The 19,611-nt window shown below is 40.6% G+C and overlaps 1 protein-coding gene across 2 annotated transcripts in view; it reads right to left on the reverse strand.

The window, feature by feature from the left end:
• Positions 1–10,336: 10,336 nt before the first annotated feature.
• The window catches only part of SYCP2 (synaptonemal complex protein 2), a 78,303-nt gene continuing 69,028 nt past the window's right edge, over positions 10,337–19,611 (reverse strand). Inside the window, exons 34-43 of one of the 2 annotated variants that reach the window (XM_058686125.1) lie at positions 18,483–18,685; positions 14,949–15,039; positions 14,534–14,686; positions 13,891–14,018; positions 12,771–12,865; positions 12,594–12,693; positions 12,073–12,131; positions 11,889–11,967; positions 11,744–11,800; positions 10,337–10,874 (exon numbers count right to left, since the gene is read on the reverse strand). In XM_058686125.1, coding sequence (XP_058542108.1) covers positions 10,797–10,874; positions 11,744–11,800; positions 11,889–11,967; positions 12,073–12,131; positions 12,594–12,693; positions 12,771–12,865; positions 13,891–14,018; positions 14,534–14,686; positions 14,949–15,039; positions 18,483–18,685 — 1,043 coding nt within the window. In that variant the 3' untranslated portion in view covers positions 10,337–10,796. Of the gene's footprint in view, positions 10,875–11,743; positions 11,801–11,888; positions 11,968–12,072; positions 12,132–12,593; positions 12,694–12,770; positions 12,866–13,890; positions 14,019–14,533; positions 14,687–14,948; positions 15,040–18,482; positions 18,686–19,611 lie in introns of those variants that run through there. The other variant, XR_009249144.1, reaches the window with a different exon arrangement.

The raw sequence follows: 19,611 nt of genomic DNA on the forward strand, positions 1-19,611 counted from the left end.
CGAACCTGGGTTTTACGTTTTCTTGGAGGTGGGATGAGAGAGGTGTGTTAGATCGGAGATCTGTGATAGAAGTCCAGTTTTCTTACTTTTGAGCCATCAAATCCAAACACGTGAAAGAGAATTCCAACTTTGTGTGCTTTTGTTTTGTAAATTCTGGTAGCGTATGTGGTTTGTGCCTTGGGAAATCAAATTATCTTTGTCAAGTTAATTTGAGTTTACGTATCATAGAGAAATGACCCTGGAAGTAAGTACCAGCTCGGCGGGAGAATTCTACCACGATGAAGATGAGGCCCTCTTTAAGGGTATCTTCAGGTTTGCATTTGTAAACACTGTTGAAAACCGTTAGAAGAGACAAAGGTTGAGATGGAGTGGAGATTAGAAAGAGGAAAGTTACCCCAGCACAAAGGTAAAAAGGAATGTTGGCACCAAGGGGGAAAATAAATACAAATTAACGTTCCCCAAAGGGTAGTTTTACTTGGCCTTTGGAGAAGTGTCCTCACAGAAGAGAGCCCGCCTGCCCACCCGAGAGCCTCCGGAGACATGGGGAGGCGGGAAGCCCAGGGCTCGGAGCATGCCTTGAGAAGCCTGCAGACCCTGTGGCTTAAATCCCAGCTCTGCGCTGTTCACCAAGATTCCGACTTTCTCTCTAGGAAGATCATCGCTCTCTCTGTCTCTCTCTCTCTGTCTCTCTCTCTACACATGGCTGTAATTTCTAAATGCGGGAACAGCACCCGACATGTTGTATGCATCTGGCGAATGTTACCTGCTCGTGGGCCTGCCAGGGAGCCCCGGAGCAGGTGCGTGTCCCCTATGACTTCCTCCTGCACACACGGCCTCACTGCTTCCCACGACCCCTCCTGCTCAACTGCTTTATGACCGAAGCGGGTAGGGTGCCCGTGGAAGCTGCTCGGCCCTCGTGGCAGCACTCTGTCCTAAGGGACAGGCGCTGGATCCTGGCTGCTGGCAAACACAGTGGTAGTTGGTTGAATTCGACTCTTTGAAAGCAATCGCTGTTGGTCGCAAACTTCCAGCTACCTCTTAACTTGCTGTGTCACCTTCTGTGAATCGGTTCACTTCTCGGAGCCTCAATTTCTTTGCCTGTGAGACGAGATGATATGTAAACATTTTCTAACCAGAAGCCTGGTTGTGCTTTTGCGAGCGTTTATGTGTATGTATATATATATGGTGTATTTAGCATATACCTATATTTACTGTATTCATAAGCCATTATTTGTAGCCAGTCAACCTAAAGTACATACTAGCAGCTCCCTACTTTGTTTTATTCCGTTTAAAGTATTAGCTGGGGCCCAGATTGTGTAACACTATGATTTCCATCTCTTTCATATAGAAATACCCACCTACTTCCTATGAAATGAGGAACAGAGAGGGGTCCTTCTGCTCGAAACCATCCTGGCCCCCAAAGCAGAAGGGACCGGTACTGTTTAGAAGATGGCTAAACTAGGCCTCTGGTTAGAGGTGGCTCGGCAGATGGGACACGTGTTCAGGTAGTTTTGCCCAAGTACAGTTAGTTCCGTAACTAATGGGTAAATTCAAAAGTTAAGATACAGGATACCCGACGGAGGGTTTGGTGTGGTTCAGGCTCGAGGGCTCTAAGATATCCTAAAACCAGAAGACATCTTCACTGTAATCAAAATTGTTAGCAACAGTATCTAACTTCTACGTTGTCTTAATCATAAACTGTTCCTTTAAATTGTATTTCTGAAGTTCACATTCTTATCCTAGAGGTCAAGAGATGAACTGAAACCGTGAATGGAGCGTGTCCACCCTGCACTAAGGAAGGCTCTGGTATGCCATCTCGAATGTCTCTTATCCTGTCTGGAGGAACAAGATGAAAAAGCAGGGTATAAATCTCACGGAATGGGTGATACACATGCATGTGTATACAAACGCACATGTGTTCGATAAATTTGAGGAGAAAGTGTACGTACTTAAGAGCCTTGAGACTTAGGAAAAACCACGTCTGCCTTCTTATTCAATAACAATCACATACAGTGTCTGAGTTATCACAGTTCTCCACAACTGGGAGGCATTAATGAGGTTTTTATGCATTGACTTCACAAATCATTTGTTCTAATTTTTACAAAATAAGATCAGCTATTAAAGTAACAACATGAAGTCGTTAAAGAAATTGTTTTTAAGCAGTTGAACAGATTTAAAAACCATAATTGATTATTTTATGGGGGAAATTAAGTCACTTTTAGAAATACCAAGTTTTAATCCAATATAGGAGAAATAGTACATTATAAGTCTTTGTAAAAACTACATTTTTAAACATTAAAAGGGGCTTTGAAATTATACATGAATAATTTTGAGACAACTGAAATGTCTAAAGCCCCCTGAACCCAAAACCCTAACATCAAGAAGTCCATCTTGTGGAAATATGTGGTAATTACAAGTCTAGATTCTGGGAGATGAAAATCCAAGTTTTTAGCTACATACCCACAGTTCTTTAATAGCAAATTCAAGTCCAGTAATGGATAATTCTATTGATAATATCATTAGTCTCACATGCTTCTAATCTCCACTTACCCAAGTTCTTTTCCAGAGATTTTTTTCAGTTTTTCGTGTGAAAGAGACCTCTGAGATGTTGATAAGAAACTGAACATGTTGAGAGTCCAACAGAACATATGAAAATATTTCTAAACAGTGAATTGCCATAAATTAATTTTTCTGTGGACTTATTGATAGTGATCTCAGGAACAGATCACTAGCTCATCTTTAGATGATGTTAGACTGAACAATGGAAAAGCTACTAGCTATCAGGTCCACTGCTTTATGAAAAACAATCTTGTTTTATGTTTAGAATAATAACTTTTAAGTCTTTCAGTTGAGATGAAAGAAGGTGAACAGGGAAATTCTAAAAATCACACTTTCTTGACAATAGGCAATGGGAGAGAAAGCTGGATGTGGCATAATGCTAATAATTCTTAGAAACATGCTATTATATATGCATTATTGCCTTCTAAATGCATTTGTTCTTTTTCAAAGATACATATACTGGAAGTGTTATTTCAGCGCAGGTGTGTGCCCTGAGAGAATGGTCCATTCCCTGCCTTCCACCCAGAGAACCGGGTGACACTGGTGACCCCCGGTGTGGCACAGACGGTCTCGGGAACACCTCACACCTTGCTCTTACATTTGTTTGTTGCTACTGTTTCCTAATGTGTTACTGTGATCAGAATTCTACTTTCGTTGTTTCCTCATGGGAGTTATGATTCCTTGTCTGCTTTCTTGAACTTTCCACTCGCTGTTAAAGAACGGAGTATGAATTCGTGGACGGTAACCGTGAGTGGGTTACCGGCCAACAGGTGGTGTTGACAGCTGGGTGAAGAACTCCCTCCCACAGCTGGGAGCCTCACGCCTTGTGCTGAGGTTGGAGCCGAGTTCGTCACCGGGGACCTCCAGTTTACTGTGGAATGAAGCCCTGGACGGAACCCGCACAGTCGAGTACCGCTCAGAGGGTCTGCTCGCCGTCTGTGGTATCAGGATGTGGTGGCATCTGGGTCTCTCTGGTAACGTCTGTAGAGCCAAGGATTTACGTTTCTGCTTGGCTATACTAATGCCGCAAAATTTCTCTTTCTTCCACATGTTCTTCTGGAATAGTTACCACTTTACGGCTCGGTTGGGTCGAGGAGGTGCGATACACCTACACCAACATGGTGTTAAGTTGCAATCCAGGTAAGAAATATAAATTATTGGCTATAATGATCATTTATTTTTAACGTGTTTGAAATAGGAGGATCAAGAAGTCGTACTTCTGTGTTAGTTAACTAACATTATCATTAGCCTCTGCTAATGCAAAATTGACTTAAATCACTATTTTTGTTAAATAGTAAGATACATTAAGAAAGAAATTTATAATAAAGAAGAGAGCTGATCTTTAAAAGTTTTCTTCTACACTAGGGGTCTTGCAAACGACAGCCCACAGACCAAATCTGGCCTGCCTTTTTTTTTTTTCCTTTTAATGCCCTGCAGGCTAAAAATGGATCGTACATTTTTAAACGGTTACAACTTGACATGTTTATACAAGACCTATATATATTCTCAAATGCCAGAGTCCTGCTCCATTAGGTCCAGGGGTTCCCGAAGGATGAACAGCGTCGGCGAAATAGTGAAAAAAAAAAATAGAACAAAAATAAAAATGAACACAGACCACAGCAGTGCGTTGAACTGGCCGCTTTATTGTGGCAAACGTGGCATATTTGTTGGCAATTTCCTTGTACTGTGCGTCATCTATGTTTTCTGGCATTACCTGACTCTAAAAATGTTCCTATGGATAATCACCCTTTAAGGAATAACATGGTAATTTTCTCATAACGGTCCCTCCTGCCCTTTGCTTATTAATTTCTTACATTATTTTCATTATCTACGTTTATCTATAATCTATAAAGCATTTGCCTTGCTGTTTTCATGAAAGGTCATTTATCTCTCAACACCTCAAGTGGAACAGTTACAGGGACATGACCTCTTAGTTGTTTCCCTGAACCACTTGTGGCTTGAGGAACAAAAGTGTTCGCCTCGGTCCAAGGTGCTAGAAGGGGGCCAAGAGGGCCTTAGGAACCCACGCCTTACACATTCTCAGAGAGACAATGCACCTAGGAACTAATGAACCATTCTGTACCTTAACCGACTAGGTTCAGTCATCATCTGGAATGCCTCCTGGGGGCCAAGTGGGCTTAGGGGTTGGAGTAACTTGTGCCCACAGATACACTCCTTTGTTGCCAGAGTGGGGCTTTCAAATCCATTTGTTCCTTCCTTGGCTGGGAAATGTATGAGGCTATCCTTCCTTTGGGTAGAGGAGTCTTTATAGGGGGTGGCAAGGGCTAAATGTAAGGCCACACAGTCTCCTTGCGGAACCTTCTTTCTTTCCCAATCGTTCTTTTCCCAGGAGGCCTGTCGAGGGCAATTCCCCAACACATAATTCCCCAGGTACTTTTGTTAAGGCAAGATTACATAAAAGCCGGAGTACAAGAAGCTTTACTGTTGGCAGGCTGCCCTGCAGTCCCGATCCGTCCACCGTCTGGGCCCTGCCATCAGGCCGGTTGGATAGCTCGGCTTCCGGCACTCAAATTTTCCTATTAGTCCACAAAGCCTAAAACATTTCCTGTATGGTCTTTTAGATAATTTACCAACGGCTGCTCTTAATTTTTCTTAAGTTTAAATAAATATAGAATAGAAAATGTTAAAAATCAACTACACAGAACAAAGCGAAACAGCTACATTGTTTCTAAATAAGCTTAAAACTGTTTAAACATGAAATCTGTCCCAAACATCAGTATTCATTGTAATCTCATACTGACAGTACTTGACTTGCATAAAATGCACATTTTATTAGGTGAATAATAAAGGCCCTATTGATGTTAAGGCAGGCATTTCATTAGTGTGAAAACCCTCACCCCTCCAACTCCCTTGCATTTAAAATTAATGCTATTGCAGCATAAACCAAAATTATAGTATCTGAAGTTCAAGATAGCACAACAGACAAATCTCATTAAAAACATCTGATTCCTGGGGTGCCTGGGTGGCTCAGTCGGTTAAGTGCCTGACTTTGACTCAGGCCATGATCTCCTGGTTCGTGGGTTCGAGCTCCCCATCGGGCTCTGTGCTGACAGCTGAGAGCTTGGAGCCTACTTCCGATTCTGTCTCCCTCTCTCTTTGCCCACCCCCTCTCAAAAATAAACACTAAAAAATAAACATCTGTATTCCTGGGGCAGGGGGGGCAGGGGGGGCAGGGGGGGCAGGGGGGGCGGGGGGGGGCGGGGATGTACTGAATTCTTTTCCTCTAGATGTTATTTTAGAATATTTCCATGGATATTTTGACCTGATGTGTTTTAAAACCTCCCCAAACTAAACATTATAAGCCCAGCCATAAAAAAAATATAACTTCTTCTTTGATAACATCTATGCACAATTGATACCCCTACACATTTCTTCCAAGGGGCCAAGCAAATGGAAGTCCCTAGGATTCTGCGTCACTACCTTGAATTTCATTTTTAAGTAAAAGGAAAGGGTTGATCTCTCACTCATCTGTGTCTAGAGTGGAGCACAGGATGTGTCCTCTAACAGAGGCTCAAGTGGCTGATTGGCTAATATTTTGTTATCAATTTTAATGGGAATGCTGCAACTCCATAAAATTTGAGGGTCTGAGTTTTAGGTACATTGGCCCTCTCTGGTTTCAGTAAAGTCCTATCTAGAAATGCTACATTTGTTCACTTGTTCACGTTGTTGCAAGCTGGCTTTTTAGGGCACTTTTTAGGTTCTGGAAATAGTGGTGTAAGTTACTGTTCACAAGTGAGTAAGACAAGCTTCCTGTTCTTGTAGGATTTATAGGAGTGGGGTTATGGAAGGGAAGAAGAAAGAAATTTCTGGAGTGATATTAACATTAACAGGATTGTGAGGGAAGATCTCTCTGAGGAGGTCTCACTTACATGGGACCTGAAGGACAGCAAGTTCCTGGGAACAAAGACTCTAAGGTAGGAATGTGATTGTTCAAGACACGTTGCTTGAAGTCTGAACGAGAGGAGTAGGAAATAAGGGTGAGGAAAGGGACAGAGGCCAGCTCACGTGGGGACTTTTAGGTCCCGCTATAAAGGCGGGTTGTAAAGTGCAAAGGACACCTCTGGAGAGGTTTTGTGGGTGGTGGTTTTTCATTTTTAAGTAAAGTGAGGTGAAATTCAGACGACCTAAAGCTAACCATGTTGAGTGCACTTTGGTGGCATTTCATACACTCACAAGCCCATACAACCGCTGCTTCTATCTAGTTCCAAAACATTTCCATCACGAAGAGGCTCTGTAGTTAAGTGTTAACATTACAAAGTGTGAGTATTCCAACTGTATTATTTTTTTGAGGTTGTTTTGCTTTGTGGGGTCCCTTCCATTTCCATTTGATTTTTAGGATCAGCTTTTTTATTTCTGCAAAAAGGCCATTGGCATTTTTCAACGTTTTTTTTTTATTTATTTATTTCTGGGACAGAGAGAGACAGAGCATGAATGGGGGAGGGGCAGAGAGAGAGGGAGACACAGAATCGGAAACAGGCTCCAGGCTCCGAGCCATCAGCCCAGAGCCTGACGCGGGGCTCGAACTCACAGACCGCGAGATCGTGACCTGGCTGAAGTCGGATGCTCAACCGACTGCGCCACCCAGGCGCCCCAAGGCCATTGGCATTTTGACAGGGATTGCATTTAATCTGTAAATTACTTCAGAGGACTGCCATCTTGACAAAATACTAAGTTTTGCACTCGACCACAAGATGTCTTTCCACTCACTCAGATCTTTAATTTCTACTGACATCTCATGGTTTCCATGTGCAAATCTTTTACCTCCTTCATTAAATGCATTCCTTTTAATGTGCTGCTGAATCCAGCTTGCTGTTATTTTGTGGAGGATTTTTACCTTGTGTTCATAAGGTACACTGGTCTGGAGTTTTCTTGTGATGTCTTTAATTTTGGGAGCAAGGAAATGCTGATCTCATAGAGTGAGTTAGGAACGTTCTCTCTTCTACCTTCTGGTGTTAATTCTTGTTTAAATACTTGGTAGCATTCTTTGTTGATTATGGATTCAATCTCTTCACGTGTTACAGGACTGTTCAGATTTTGCTTCTCCTGAAGTAAGTTTTGGTAGTTTGTGTTTCTAGGAATTCACCACTTTCCCATGAATTATCTAATTTGTTGCCATATGACTCTTTATAGTATTCTCATGATCCTGTTTCTTTAAGGTCAGTGGTAATGTCCCAAATTTTCATTCCTGATTTTAGAAATTTTAGTCTTCTGTGTATCTCAGTCTAATAATGGTTTACCAACTTTTGGTTTTGATTTTCTATTCTGTGTTTTTTTCTTAAATCTCCAGTATTTTATTATTTCCTTCCTTCTAACAGCTTTGGGTGTCACTCTTTCTCCTAGTTTTTTAAAGTTGGGTTACTGATTGGAGTTCTTCGTTTTTAACTTCTATAAATTTGCAGCTGTAAACTTCCCTCTCAGTGATTTCACTGTGTCATAGAAGTTCCAGGATGCTGCATTTTTGTTTGTCCCAAAGTATATTCTCATCTCCCTTTGATTTATTCTTTGACCCATTAGGTAAGAGGATGCAGTCACTGGAGTCTCAAGTAAGGAAGTGGCACGCTAGGATTTAGGACTTAGCAAGAATATATTGGCTGCAAAGTAAAGTATTGTGGGAGCACGTGTGTGAGTGCTGGAGAGCCATTCAGGAGGCTGGTATGGTAGTCTGTGTGAGAAACAGTGACACTGTCAGTAGTGACAGTGCAAGTGACAGAAATTACACATTTGGAACATACTTGGGCAGTAAAATCCACAGGATCTGATCAACTAAGTGGCCACTTAGTTTCAGTTAAGGGAAAAAGAGAAATCAGAAATTCCTTCTAGGTTTTGGCTTGCATAGTCGGGTGGCTAAAAGCGACATTTACTGAGATGGAGAGACGATGTTTATTTTTCCTTTGGTGTTGAGAAGGAACGCCAAGGGAGAGAAATCAAGGGTTGTTTTGAGACCTGAGATGCTTGTTAGAACTGTCAATAACGAGTGTTTATGGGATGCTGATGTGCAAAGCAAGGGTCAGAACCTGGATACATCTGGAAGTCATCAACACAGAGATGGTGATTATGTGGAACCAGATGCAGTTACCTAAGGAGGAAGGATAGATCGAGGAACGAGCCCCACATCCAGAGGTAAAGGGGAAGCCGGGAGCGAGACAAGGAATGGAAAATATGCCAGGCCAAGTCTGGGTGACAAAGCACTGAGAAGCTGAGTTAAGAAGATAGAGATTAAACTTGGTAAAATCGATCACTGATGATTTTCATGAAAAGTCATTTCGGGGAAATAGTAAGTAAAGCAGCTGGGCTGAGGGAGGGTGAAGCGCAAGCAAGAAGTGTACAAGTTGAGATAGTAACTGGGGAAAATTCTTTCCCTGTGCTGTGTGTGGAGGTGAGTAGAGAATTACACGGGACGGGCAGCAGTCAGAGGGGAGCTTGGTGCTCAAGGCCTTGTTTTGTTTCGTGTGTGCGTGTTAGTAAGTGTGGGCTGCACACCCTGCAGAGAGATGCCAGAGACGGTCAGATGCAGAGCACTGGTGGGGACGGTCCTTAAATGAAGAGGCACATGTGCCACTGGAACATGTGGGAAATTGGGAAATGCCGGTATTGACAGGTAACATGTCAGAATTCAGGGAGAAAGGATGGGCAAGTGGGAAGTGAGGCCCTCAGCTACAGGGGGAAGGAAGAACGAAGGGCAGAGGTACTGAGATGCAACGATACTCCGGAAAAGAGGCAAAGCCAATTAAAAGGGGCAAGTGAGGATTGTCAAGCAGCCATTTGAAATCTGCCGTCCTGACGTTCAGGTTGTGGAATGAGGGGTGTGAGTTAGCGGATGCAGTGAGAGGAGAGAGTTCTTTTCGACTGAAGAGCCGAGAATAGGTAAGGAAGCAAAGACAGACAAGAAAGGGAACAGGCTTAGCGGAGCAGTGGTGGCGTGAACAGCCCAGACTACTCTAGACAGCAAGCTGGAGAGACGCGACAAAGGTCGGCGCGATAAGAAGGCTGGAAACGGAGATTCAGAGGGGGAGCCACTACTGGCACTGGCCAGCTCACAGCTCACACTCGGGCTGGCGTCCACGTACAGTGAGTGTGGCCGCAGAGGAGGTACGCAGGGAGGTGGGTCGTCAGGCGAGCGGCTCTCATGTCTCGCAGGGAAACACGGAGCTGCAACTCCTCCGAGTAGTTATTTACTGTTGGACAGCTGTCGCGGTCTCGTGCCATAAAATGCCTGCTACCCTATCAGTAATGGAATAAAGCTAAGACGGAAAGGGTTTTCCTCTGCTTGTCCAGACTGAGAAAAGCCACTTCTATCATGCTACTTCAATGCTGGTAGTAGTAAAATTCTCTGCTACCATTAAAATAGTGAGTGAGGCTGCTTAATTTCATACTTCAGATGTCTGATTGTACAAGGATGTTTTGTCTGATCTGATGTTCGTAAAATGGGGAAATGATTCATAACATTTTATTTATAATCCTTATCCAAGTGGCACAGCATTTATTTCAACTTTAATACATTAAGTGTATTTTTATATTCTAGCAAAATATTATTATAGTGAATAGTAGGAGCTTAAAAAGTACTTGTCAAAAGAGCATGCTTAGGAGTTAAGGTATCTACCTGGAATTAAAATATTTAGGAAATACAGTAACTCTTATAGGCTGTTTAATGCCTTCTAATACAGGTGCCATAACTGCATAAATACACTCTCCAGCAGTGGGCCAGAAGTACCGACTCACACTCCGGTAAGCATCTGAAATCAGAGGCTTCTCCCCCTTCTCAGCAGGGCCAAGTTTTTATTGCATGTAGTATACTCCGAACTAGTAATACCTTATATTTAGTCCAAACTGTATTCATTTAAAAGTGCATTTTCTATGGCAAGTTTTAGTTTATTAAAGAAACTAGTTTTGTGAGTATAGTTAACTCAGTAAGATTTGTCTGTCCAACATACATAGTCCTACAGAAACAAGCAAAATTCCTTTCACTATTTGGTTTTCCCAAAATTTTTCCCTAAAAAAAGAACAGTACTATATAGACAAAGGTCTTTTGAGGCTGGAGTCATGTTAGAGTGGTTCTTTCTCATCCATAAGACAACAATTTCTTTGGATTTGGAGGCTCCTACAAAAGTACTCTTGCCTGGGTGACGTCTGTTTTTCTCTCGGTAGAGCCACTGTGGGATTTCCTGGTATACACAAAAAGGGGTAAGTGGCTACAACTGATCGCGAACACCCAGACATCACACATGAACGTTTCTTTCATGAGCCATGAATAATGACATCAGTCCTCTGCGTACGTTGAGAAGCTCCTCTTCTTGCTATAGCCGGGGGGGGGGGGGGGGGGGGGGAATCACACTTAGATTTTAAATGATCACTATAAAACCATCAAACGGAAAGAAAAAAGCTAGCTGTTATTAGGGATTCTTTTCAAAACAACCCCTTTCCTAAAGGTATTTTGTATCCGCGCTCATTCTGTCTAGCCCCCCAGGATCTATTGCTAGGTGTCTCCGGAGTTCAGGGCTCAACACGGATATTCTAGGCGCTCAATGTAGAGATCCGGTCTTTTAAAGCCCAAACTGCTGTTGACATTTCTTTCTAGACTGCTCCCCTCCAGACCGTCTTCGCCACAACAGTCTGCTGGGGTTCTATTAATGGAGCAAGTACACTAGTGCTCTGTGTACAGGAAGTCTTCAAGTCTACATGGAAAATGTCTGCCATCGTTGAGAGCAGTGCCTTTGGGCCCCTCCCCTCCCCGCCAAGGGTCTTTTCCCCCAGAATGCAGCTGCTGGGCTACTAGACCTTTGGGTCAAAGTCCACTACTTCCATCCTCCAATCTAAGTTAATGGAGTCCTGCTGTCCAAGCAGACAGCGATCCTGGGGGCTCTGTCCTGGCACACCTTCTTCAGAAGGCACAGGCCTGCTGCCGGGTACAGTGCTTGGGTACAGAACAAAGAAGTTACTCTCTTAGCTCATGTAAACATTTCCGAACCGATACTCCCTTAGGAGGGACTCATTTAAATCACCTCTGTGACTATCGTACTCTCGACTTGCTCCCGTTATTCCAGTTTAGAGAACTCAACCCACTGGGCTGAAAGCCTCTCTCCATCCCCACAGGAGAAAAGGCTGTGGAAGAAGTCGCCGCTACGAGAGACGGAAGCACGTGAACCCCAGGGGGCAGCCGACCCACCGTGTCCTTCAGAAGCTGTTCCTGCAGCACCTTCATGTCCTCCTTCATCGAGCACATCTGTAAAGCAGTATTGCACCCATGACGTTTACCGTCACATTTTCACAGCGAAGCTGTATCGATTATAGGAGTGTAAAAAAGCTTGTACCTCAGATGTAAAAACAGCGTCTTCGTAATCAGTGTTGTAGAAGACATTTTTGTCCAGTGACGCTTTCAAGTGGTGAAGCCTAGCAGAGGAAGTCACTTTTGAATTGCTATAATATTGCAATTACGTTTATATTTAAAAATTGAAAGTGTATATAGGTCATAGTCATTAAGAATGCCACACCAACCTCTGCAGCTCACTTTTTTGATAGGCACTGTACTTCTGAAGTATCTTCTCCCCCAATTCCTACATTTAAAAATACAAAAAATAAAACTTGCAGAATTCCTATGTTCCTATTCCTAGTTTAAATAAACTTGGCTAGATGCTGAGCATATTCTAGATGTCATACACTGTCTCAGGGTTTCCCCCATATTATCAAAGGTACTCATCATAAGCTTCAGTCTATAAGTGTGTGTATATGAAACCTAAAACTATTGTTTTTAATGTTTAATGTTTATTTTTTGAGAGAGAGAGAGAGAGAGAGAGAGAGAGTGTGAATGGGAGACACAGAATCCGAAGCAGGCCTGCACAGGGCCCGGTGTGGGGCCCGCACTCATGCTCCATGAGATCATGACCTGAGCCAAAGTCAGACGCTTCACTGACTGAGCCACCCAGGCACCCCTAAAACAATTTTCTAAAGAACAAAATTAACAGAAGTTTTCCTGAGTGTGGCTCTTTAAAAAAAAAGAAATTCTTAAAAGCACAAACCACAAATTCCTTCTCCAAATCTTTTAAAGACTGTGAATCTTTTTCAAAATTCTCCAGCTCCTCTATGATGATGAATTGGAATTTATCGAGTTTTTTGATCCTATTAAGGAAACAAAATGAAAAAAAATTTTAAACCATAGCATTCAGAAGACTGCAAAAAAGGCTTTTAGTACAGACCTGTACTCCTGAATCTGATGGTTCATGTTGGTCAGATGTTGTTGAGCTGTTTTCCAAGACTGCTTTGCAAAATAATCCATCATTTTTTGGCGGATCTGAAAAACACATTTTTAACTTGAAAACTCTTCACAAAAATAATAATTTAACCAAGACTGTTAATAACAAAGCCTTTACCATGCAAATGACTAAGAAAAACTCAGAGAAGTAAAAAATGAAAAACTTGGTGATTTAAACTGAAGTGTTAATAAAAAAGCTCAGTCAGGGCAGTGTCTGGTTCCATCAAGAAAATTCTAAGGATTGAATTGATCATTGTTTCCATAAGGACACCACACTCTGTTTATAAAAACGCTAGTGATTATAATTCTCTTCAGGAACAAAGCCCAAATTCACACTCAGAATGACTGTTTTCCACAAAAACATATATTTGCTGGATCTAGCCAGATGCAGAACAGAACAGATACACATAAATCAGGGCGGCTTCTCTGTTTATAGGTTGTCCTTTGATAATTAAAATATACAGAATCTTATTTCAGACGAAGGACAAAGACAAGAGAGGGGCTGATGATAAAAGGTGTTTTTCCACACGGGTTAACAGGAGGCGAAGACAAGTATTCCCAGCACAGGCATGTGAGATAAAGAGGTAGGTGGAGAAAACAAGAGTTGATTGTTTTAGAAAGTATTTTTGCAAACATCACCTCACTGGAGCCTCAGTGGCTAAGGCTCCACGAGCAGTGACCTGGTAAAGCAGTGCGAGAGGATTCCTCTGGCTTCCTCCTCGACTGCAGCAACCTTGCTAGCTGTCATCTCCGCGCAACGAAAACATGAGGCACGGAAAGAAAATTGTTCAGACCAAAAGAAAAGGCACGGAAGGGTCAAAATGGTAAACTGAAAAGGAAAATAAAGAATCTAGGAAAAGAAAGACTATGGAAAATGCACAGACTTGAGAAGAGAAACCAGGCTTAGAAGACAAATCACTCCGCTTCTCACCAGTCCGTGAGGAAAAGCGAGTTCCTAAACGGGTGTGTTGTTGCCAAAGGATCAAATGAGCTGCTCGTCTAGTAGACAGGTGGCATATTATTTTATTGGGTATAAAATTGTCATTTAAAGAATGGTAACTTACATGAAATTTCCTCCTAAATTCTGTATTGAGCTTCTCACACATCATCCCCACACCTGAAATTTCACTTTCCCAGCTCTCCGCAGGAAGAGACAAGTCATTTGTTGATAACGGCGATATACTTTCAGATACTAAAAAATGGAGACAATCAGCTGAAGATATGCATTATTACAAATTTAGCCTTACTTGTCATGAGGCTGAGGACAAAAATCTTATTTTCAGATTCTATGTGTGATCTAATAATATGACATAAAAGGTAGTTAAAAATATTTTCATTTCTAAAAAATCCTCTTGGCATGGGTATTGAGGCAAAAATGTTAACAGTGAAATGGAATGGTTATTTTTTTTAACTATTTCCATGTTAATAACCAAATATTTAGTGACATACCAATGTATCTGTAAATTTACATTCTGGTAAAACGTGGTAATCAGCAATAGTTAATTAAAAAGAAGATTTAGGGCACAAAGACCCTTACTAACTATATTATTCACATAAAGTGAACTTGGTGATAGAGCATCATCCTTATGAGACTTATCCAAAGTTCTCTTTACAAAGGGGATTTTGTGTGTGTGTGTATCATTTAAGATCTCAAAAACCATCTTCCACAATTAATTGCATTTTGACACAGGCATTTGATCTACCTACCTTTATAAGTGTGATTGTCTGTGTCTTCAGTTCTGGATAGTTTTTTGGGAAGCAAGTATACTCTCCCTTCCTCCTCCTCTTCTACTACATCAGCATTACTTAGATTATCTTCTTCTATGTACATTCGTTTGCGACTAAAATGCTGTGTGGGGCCTTAGGAACAGTTAAAAAACAATAGCGCTACAATCTTGATCAAAAATAACCTAATAATTTTCTTGCTTTTATTAAAAAAGCCTTCCAGTTATTTGTTTGCATTGTTTTAGGCAGCTGTACTTTAAATTCTCTCCAGCTTATTTTCAATTTGACATTAGCCACATTGAATAAATGGTATGACTTAAAATGTAATTCCTTTAGAAAGTGAAATTGCATAGTAGTTCAACAATGTTGTTTTTAAAGCAATGCTGTGACTACAAACCTGATACATGAGTAGAGTCACAAGGAATGTCGCACCGTATTTGCTCTCTTCCTTCACTAGACATAGATAGCGGAGACGCGGAATGATTTCCCTAAAACAGGTATTAGAAATTGGGGGAAAAAATTCTGTAAGTCCTCTTGGCTTCACCTTTGATCATCCTTCTCAAACCCTAAAGCAAGTCAATTTGCAATCGTCCACTCTTTTTTCAGATACTTTTGTTTAGGTCCCTTCCCAGCCCTCCTCCGCCAAGCTGTAAAATTTTGCATTTACCGTTCTGTGTCTTACAGATTATTAAAAATATTTTTGTTGATGGGCTATGGACTGCGGTAGTGGCACGAAGTTCAACCGATTCCGAAATAATCGTGAAACCAGAAAGTCCCCATTACAAATACATGTCAGTGGCTCAGCAACTATATCTTCACTATTTGAGAACTTACAACTTCTCATTTCAAAAATTTCAACTTTTTTCCATGATCTTTAAACATGGAAATACTTTAAACATCAGATTTTCAAGTAATAACCGTTGAAAAATATTAAAATATAATAATTGTTTAGGGCCAGTAGTCTGATTCTTATAAGAACCATCTTAGTTTAAGCCTGATGGCTATAGTGTCCTTCAAACCTCTATTGCTCCTGTGTGTGATCTTCTTTGTTACGTGCAAGTTCAACTTTGATATACTGGTTTTTCCCAAACTGTGTTTCCATCTGAATAGCTGGTGGAAAATTATGTGTTTCTTATGTAAGCACCACGGAACTTATTATTTTTTCTATGCACAACAGTATTATAAATTGGAGTATGCCTGGGCTATGAATGAGCAAGACCTACAGAAACCCAGAGGAAATTAGAAAATTATTTAAAGCCCAAAACAAAACCACAACAATATTCAACCAAAACTACTTATATTTCGAGGGAATAATTCATTTGCTGCTAAAACTCAACACCCATTTATAACAAAAAGGGAAAAAGTCCTTGGACAACTACAACGTTAATTTGATAAGTATCTACCAAAAACGATGGGTAAGTGTGTCTGCTAGTATGGCATTTATTTAACATTTCCCCAGAGGTCACAGTCACCTTAACAATAAGAAACTTAAGTATAAGGACTGGAATGGGAAATACACAAGTTATCATGAGTAACTGTCTATATCCAGAATCCAAGAGAACCTAGGCAGGGAATTATGACAAAATTAGTAAAGGTAGGTGGAGATATAAAAACCCATAGTGTTTCTATACAAAGCAAAAACATTAAAAACCCAGAAAAAAATTTTAAGGTTTTTTTTTTTTTAGTACAGCAAAAAGAAAATCCATAAAATACAGGAATTAATTTTCTTTGTGGAAGATTTGGCATCATTTTTTGGCAATAACACCAAAATGTAGAAAGAAAAATATATGGGTGAGAAAGCACCCAGTATCAATACTAGGAAATGGCATTCTTCCCTTGAACAAAGTAATTCCAAAATTTACATGGATGATTCAAGGGCCATGAAGATTTTAAGTAAAAGAATGAGAGGGGCGGGGTTGGTGAAACAGCCTGCAAGTGTTAAAGTCTATACCAACGACAGCAATGGGGCATTAGCACAGAGACAGACTGGCCAGTCACACGGAACAGTGCCCAGCAGCTGGCCCTCCAGGTTGCCTAGGCTGTGCCCAGATTAGCATTACGAACGATGGACAAAGGAGGGCACTTCATGTATGATGCTGCACTAATGCCCGAGAAAGACTGAAAACCTAGAAGTTAAAACTAACATTTTTACAAGAAAGGAAAATATGACCATAGCTGAGGGATTTCTTGATCACAGAAAGACTCTGGTAAATTCCATTATAACAAGTTTTGTCATATGGAAATTTTTCATTTGAGTGAAATTATAGCTACTGGAAAAAGAATGTTTGCACTGCACATACACAAGCAATTTAGAATATCTAGACTATTTTAAGAACTACAAGTTTATAAAAAAAAAAAAAGTCAAACAATTAAAAATTAGCAAAAAAAGGCAATTCACAAAATGGCCAAAAACCATGAAGTACTCACTGATGTTTTTGATCGGTAAAATGCAAATCAAAGTTAGACACTACACATCAGATTGGTGATCACAAACAGAACATCTGGTAACGGTTAAAACTGTAGAGAAAACTGCCACTATCACAGAGAGTGTCGGAGAGTATAAGCTGACAGAACTAATTTATATAGCAAATTTCTAATATCTCAGAGTCAACAGTCAACGGGAAACAAATGGCCGATGAATATGTAACAATTAAAATTCTGACTAGTACAGCGTAGCCTGAAAGAAAAGTGGGCAGGGAATCCCCTACGTTTTGAGATTTGCAAGACGGGAGGGACCCTGGAGGGATTAAAGGATTCAGGGACACGAACGATGGTACAGCAAAGGACCAGGGGATGGTGACCTAGTGGAAAACTGGTGTTCTGCAATTGCGAGCCTTGCAAAGGTGCTTTGGGAGTTACCGTTACTTGTTTGGCACACTGGAGGTTTCCTAAGAGATTTGGTTAGAAAAATATGCTCTGTGAAAACTACTAAACAGAATAAAAGGACCTTAAAATCCTGCAGAAATACAAATATTCGGTTCAAAGTGATAGGACAGAGTTTGGTTTTATCAGAGGTCTCCTATCTGGGCTGTGGGTACACTGAACTCTCGTTAATTCCATGTCCGTATATGGAGGTCCACGCGTGTCAAGAGAATAACGTATCTGGGTACTTACTACGTACCAGGTATTCTGCTTGTACAATCAGACTAATTTTTCACAACCCTACTGTACAGATGAGAAAACTGAGGTAGAGCGGGCTTCATTAGCTTGTAAAATGTTACACAGCTAGCAAGTATTTAGATGCAGTTCTGTCTCACTCAGAACTCTTTCAGCTATACCCAGTTATACTATCTTGGCAATCAGTTCTATAACTTTATAGAGAGACCTATAGAGAACTATCAAATTCTCCAAATTAGGCCGTCTACACCACCCAAGTCAAAAGGGGATGGCAGTGGGGTGGGTTTTAAACTGGTCCCGAAGTATCCACAACTTACAACTCTTCTCTGTAGGCAAAGTATTTTAACCTCACTTTGACCATAACTGATTCCTGTCTTTGATGTCTTTTTACAACACTGTGAACATACCTACACGTTAGGAAGAAATGGTACACGTAACAATACACAAGAGCAGAAGAATGAAGAATTTTCCACTGTATCACTAACTCTGTTCATCTTAGTATTCATTCATTCATGAACTATGTGGTTTTGATGCATAGACGAGTGAGCAGTGCCTCTGTTGAAGTGATCATTCCTTGAGAAGAGACACACTCGCTACTTCTCACGCCACCACACCCTTCCTCCTGGACAGCTAATTAGTCTGTCAATCTCACAGAGGCCGTTCTACTTACCAGTACGTTATTCTTGTCCCACAGACCAAACCCAGAACCCTAAGTGAGGTGGACAAGCAATGTGTACTTGATTCAAATTAGAGGGAAATGATGTCCCCACTTCAGATAGATCTGATAAAGGAGGAAAATAGCGTATATTCTTACCAACAAGAAGGATCGTGGAATTGGTGAGCAACGTTCTCGTGCACATACATTTTTGTCACTGTTTTTAGGTGACTTTGCTGGACCTCCGACTCTATATTTACTGTTTAAAGATTCAGGTGATGAAGTTTTCAGATAAGGTGATATGGATTTTGTTATACAGTCATAATCCTGAGTAAAATCCTTCTCTGTTATTTTCTCTATACCTATATTTCCTCACAAAACACAGATGACAGGTATTATCATTGATGTCTGCTTTGGAAATAGTAAGATGTTAAACTCTAAGACTACAATGATTTATCAAATCCTCATCGTCTTTGTATTTAAAAAGATAAATTTCTAATAAATCAAATTTAATTTATATTAAAATCATTTGATTTGTAAGGCTTAGAAAAATATTAATGGCTCCACTTAAGATGTAACTATAAGAACTTTCAAAAGCTCAAACAAAAATATCTATAGTATGAGCTGCACCGTAATGATCAACCTAAGCATTATCTTGAGTATTTTGACATCATAGCCAGAACTGTTATAAAGTCACAGAATTTTCTGGTTGGAGATGACTTGGGAAATCATCTTATCTAAATCCTTCATATATAGGTGAGGAAATTCATGGCTGAAATAAGTCTTAGTATAAATGGACTCCTAGTTTTCAGATAAAATCAGGGCATGTGCGTCTCTGTTACAGTGTGCGGTTATCGGAGATGTCAGTGGTCCTGGGCGCTGAGAAAATATTCTAGTAAAGAACAAAATAGCTACTTTGGAGGAAGTATATATTAACTTATGGATACTTGGAAATGCTTTAAAATATCCTTAAAAAGAACAGAAAAAAAGTGCAAACTTAGTTACTATATTAGAAAAGTGTGTGTGTGTGTGTGTGTGTGTGTGTGTGTGTGTGTGTACCAGAGCTCCAAAGAATATGAATTTTTCTTTGTCAGTTGTCTTTCAATAAAAGCAAACCTCAAAAATAATCCACTATGGGTCCACAGTATGACTAGGATGTTCCTTGCAGACTTTTTTGTCAATGAAATGTAAAAGAAAAAAGTAGAAATCCCCATCATTATTTTCACATTAAATGTGTCTGGGGATTAAAAACCTAAAAGTTGATTTAAGCTTTCACATTACAATTTGT

This window comes from Neofelis nebulosa, chromosome 9 (genome assembly GCF_028018385.1).
Source record: "Neofelis nebulosa isolate mNeoNeb1 chromosome 9, mNeoNeb1.pri, whole genome shotgun sequence".
Classification (NCBI taxonomy): Eukaryota; Metazoa; Chordata; class Mammalia; order Carnivora; family Felidae; genus Neofelis; species Neofelis nebulosa.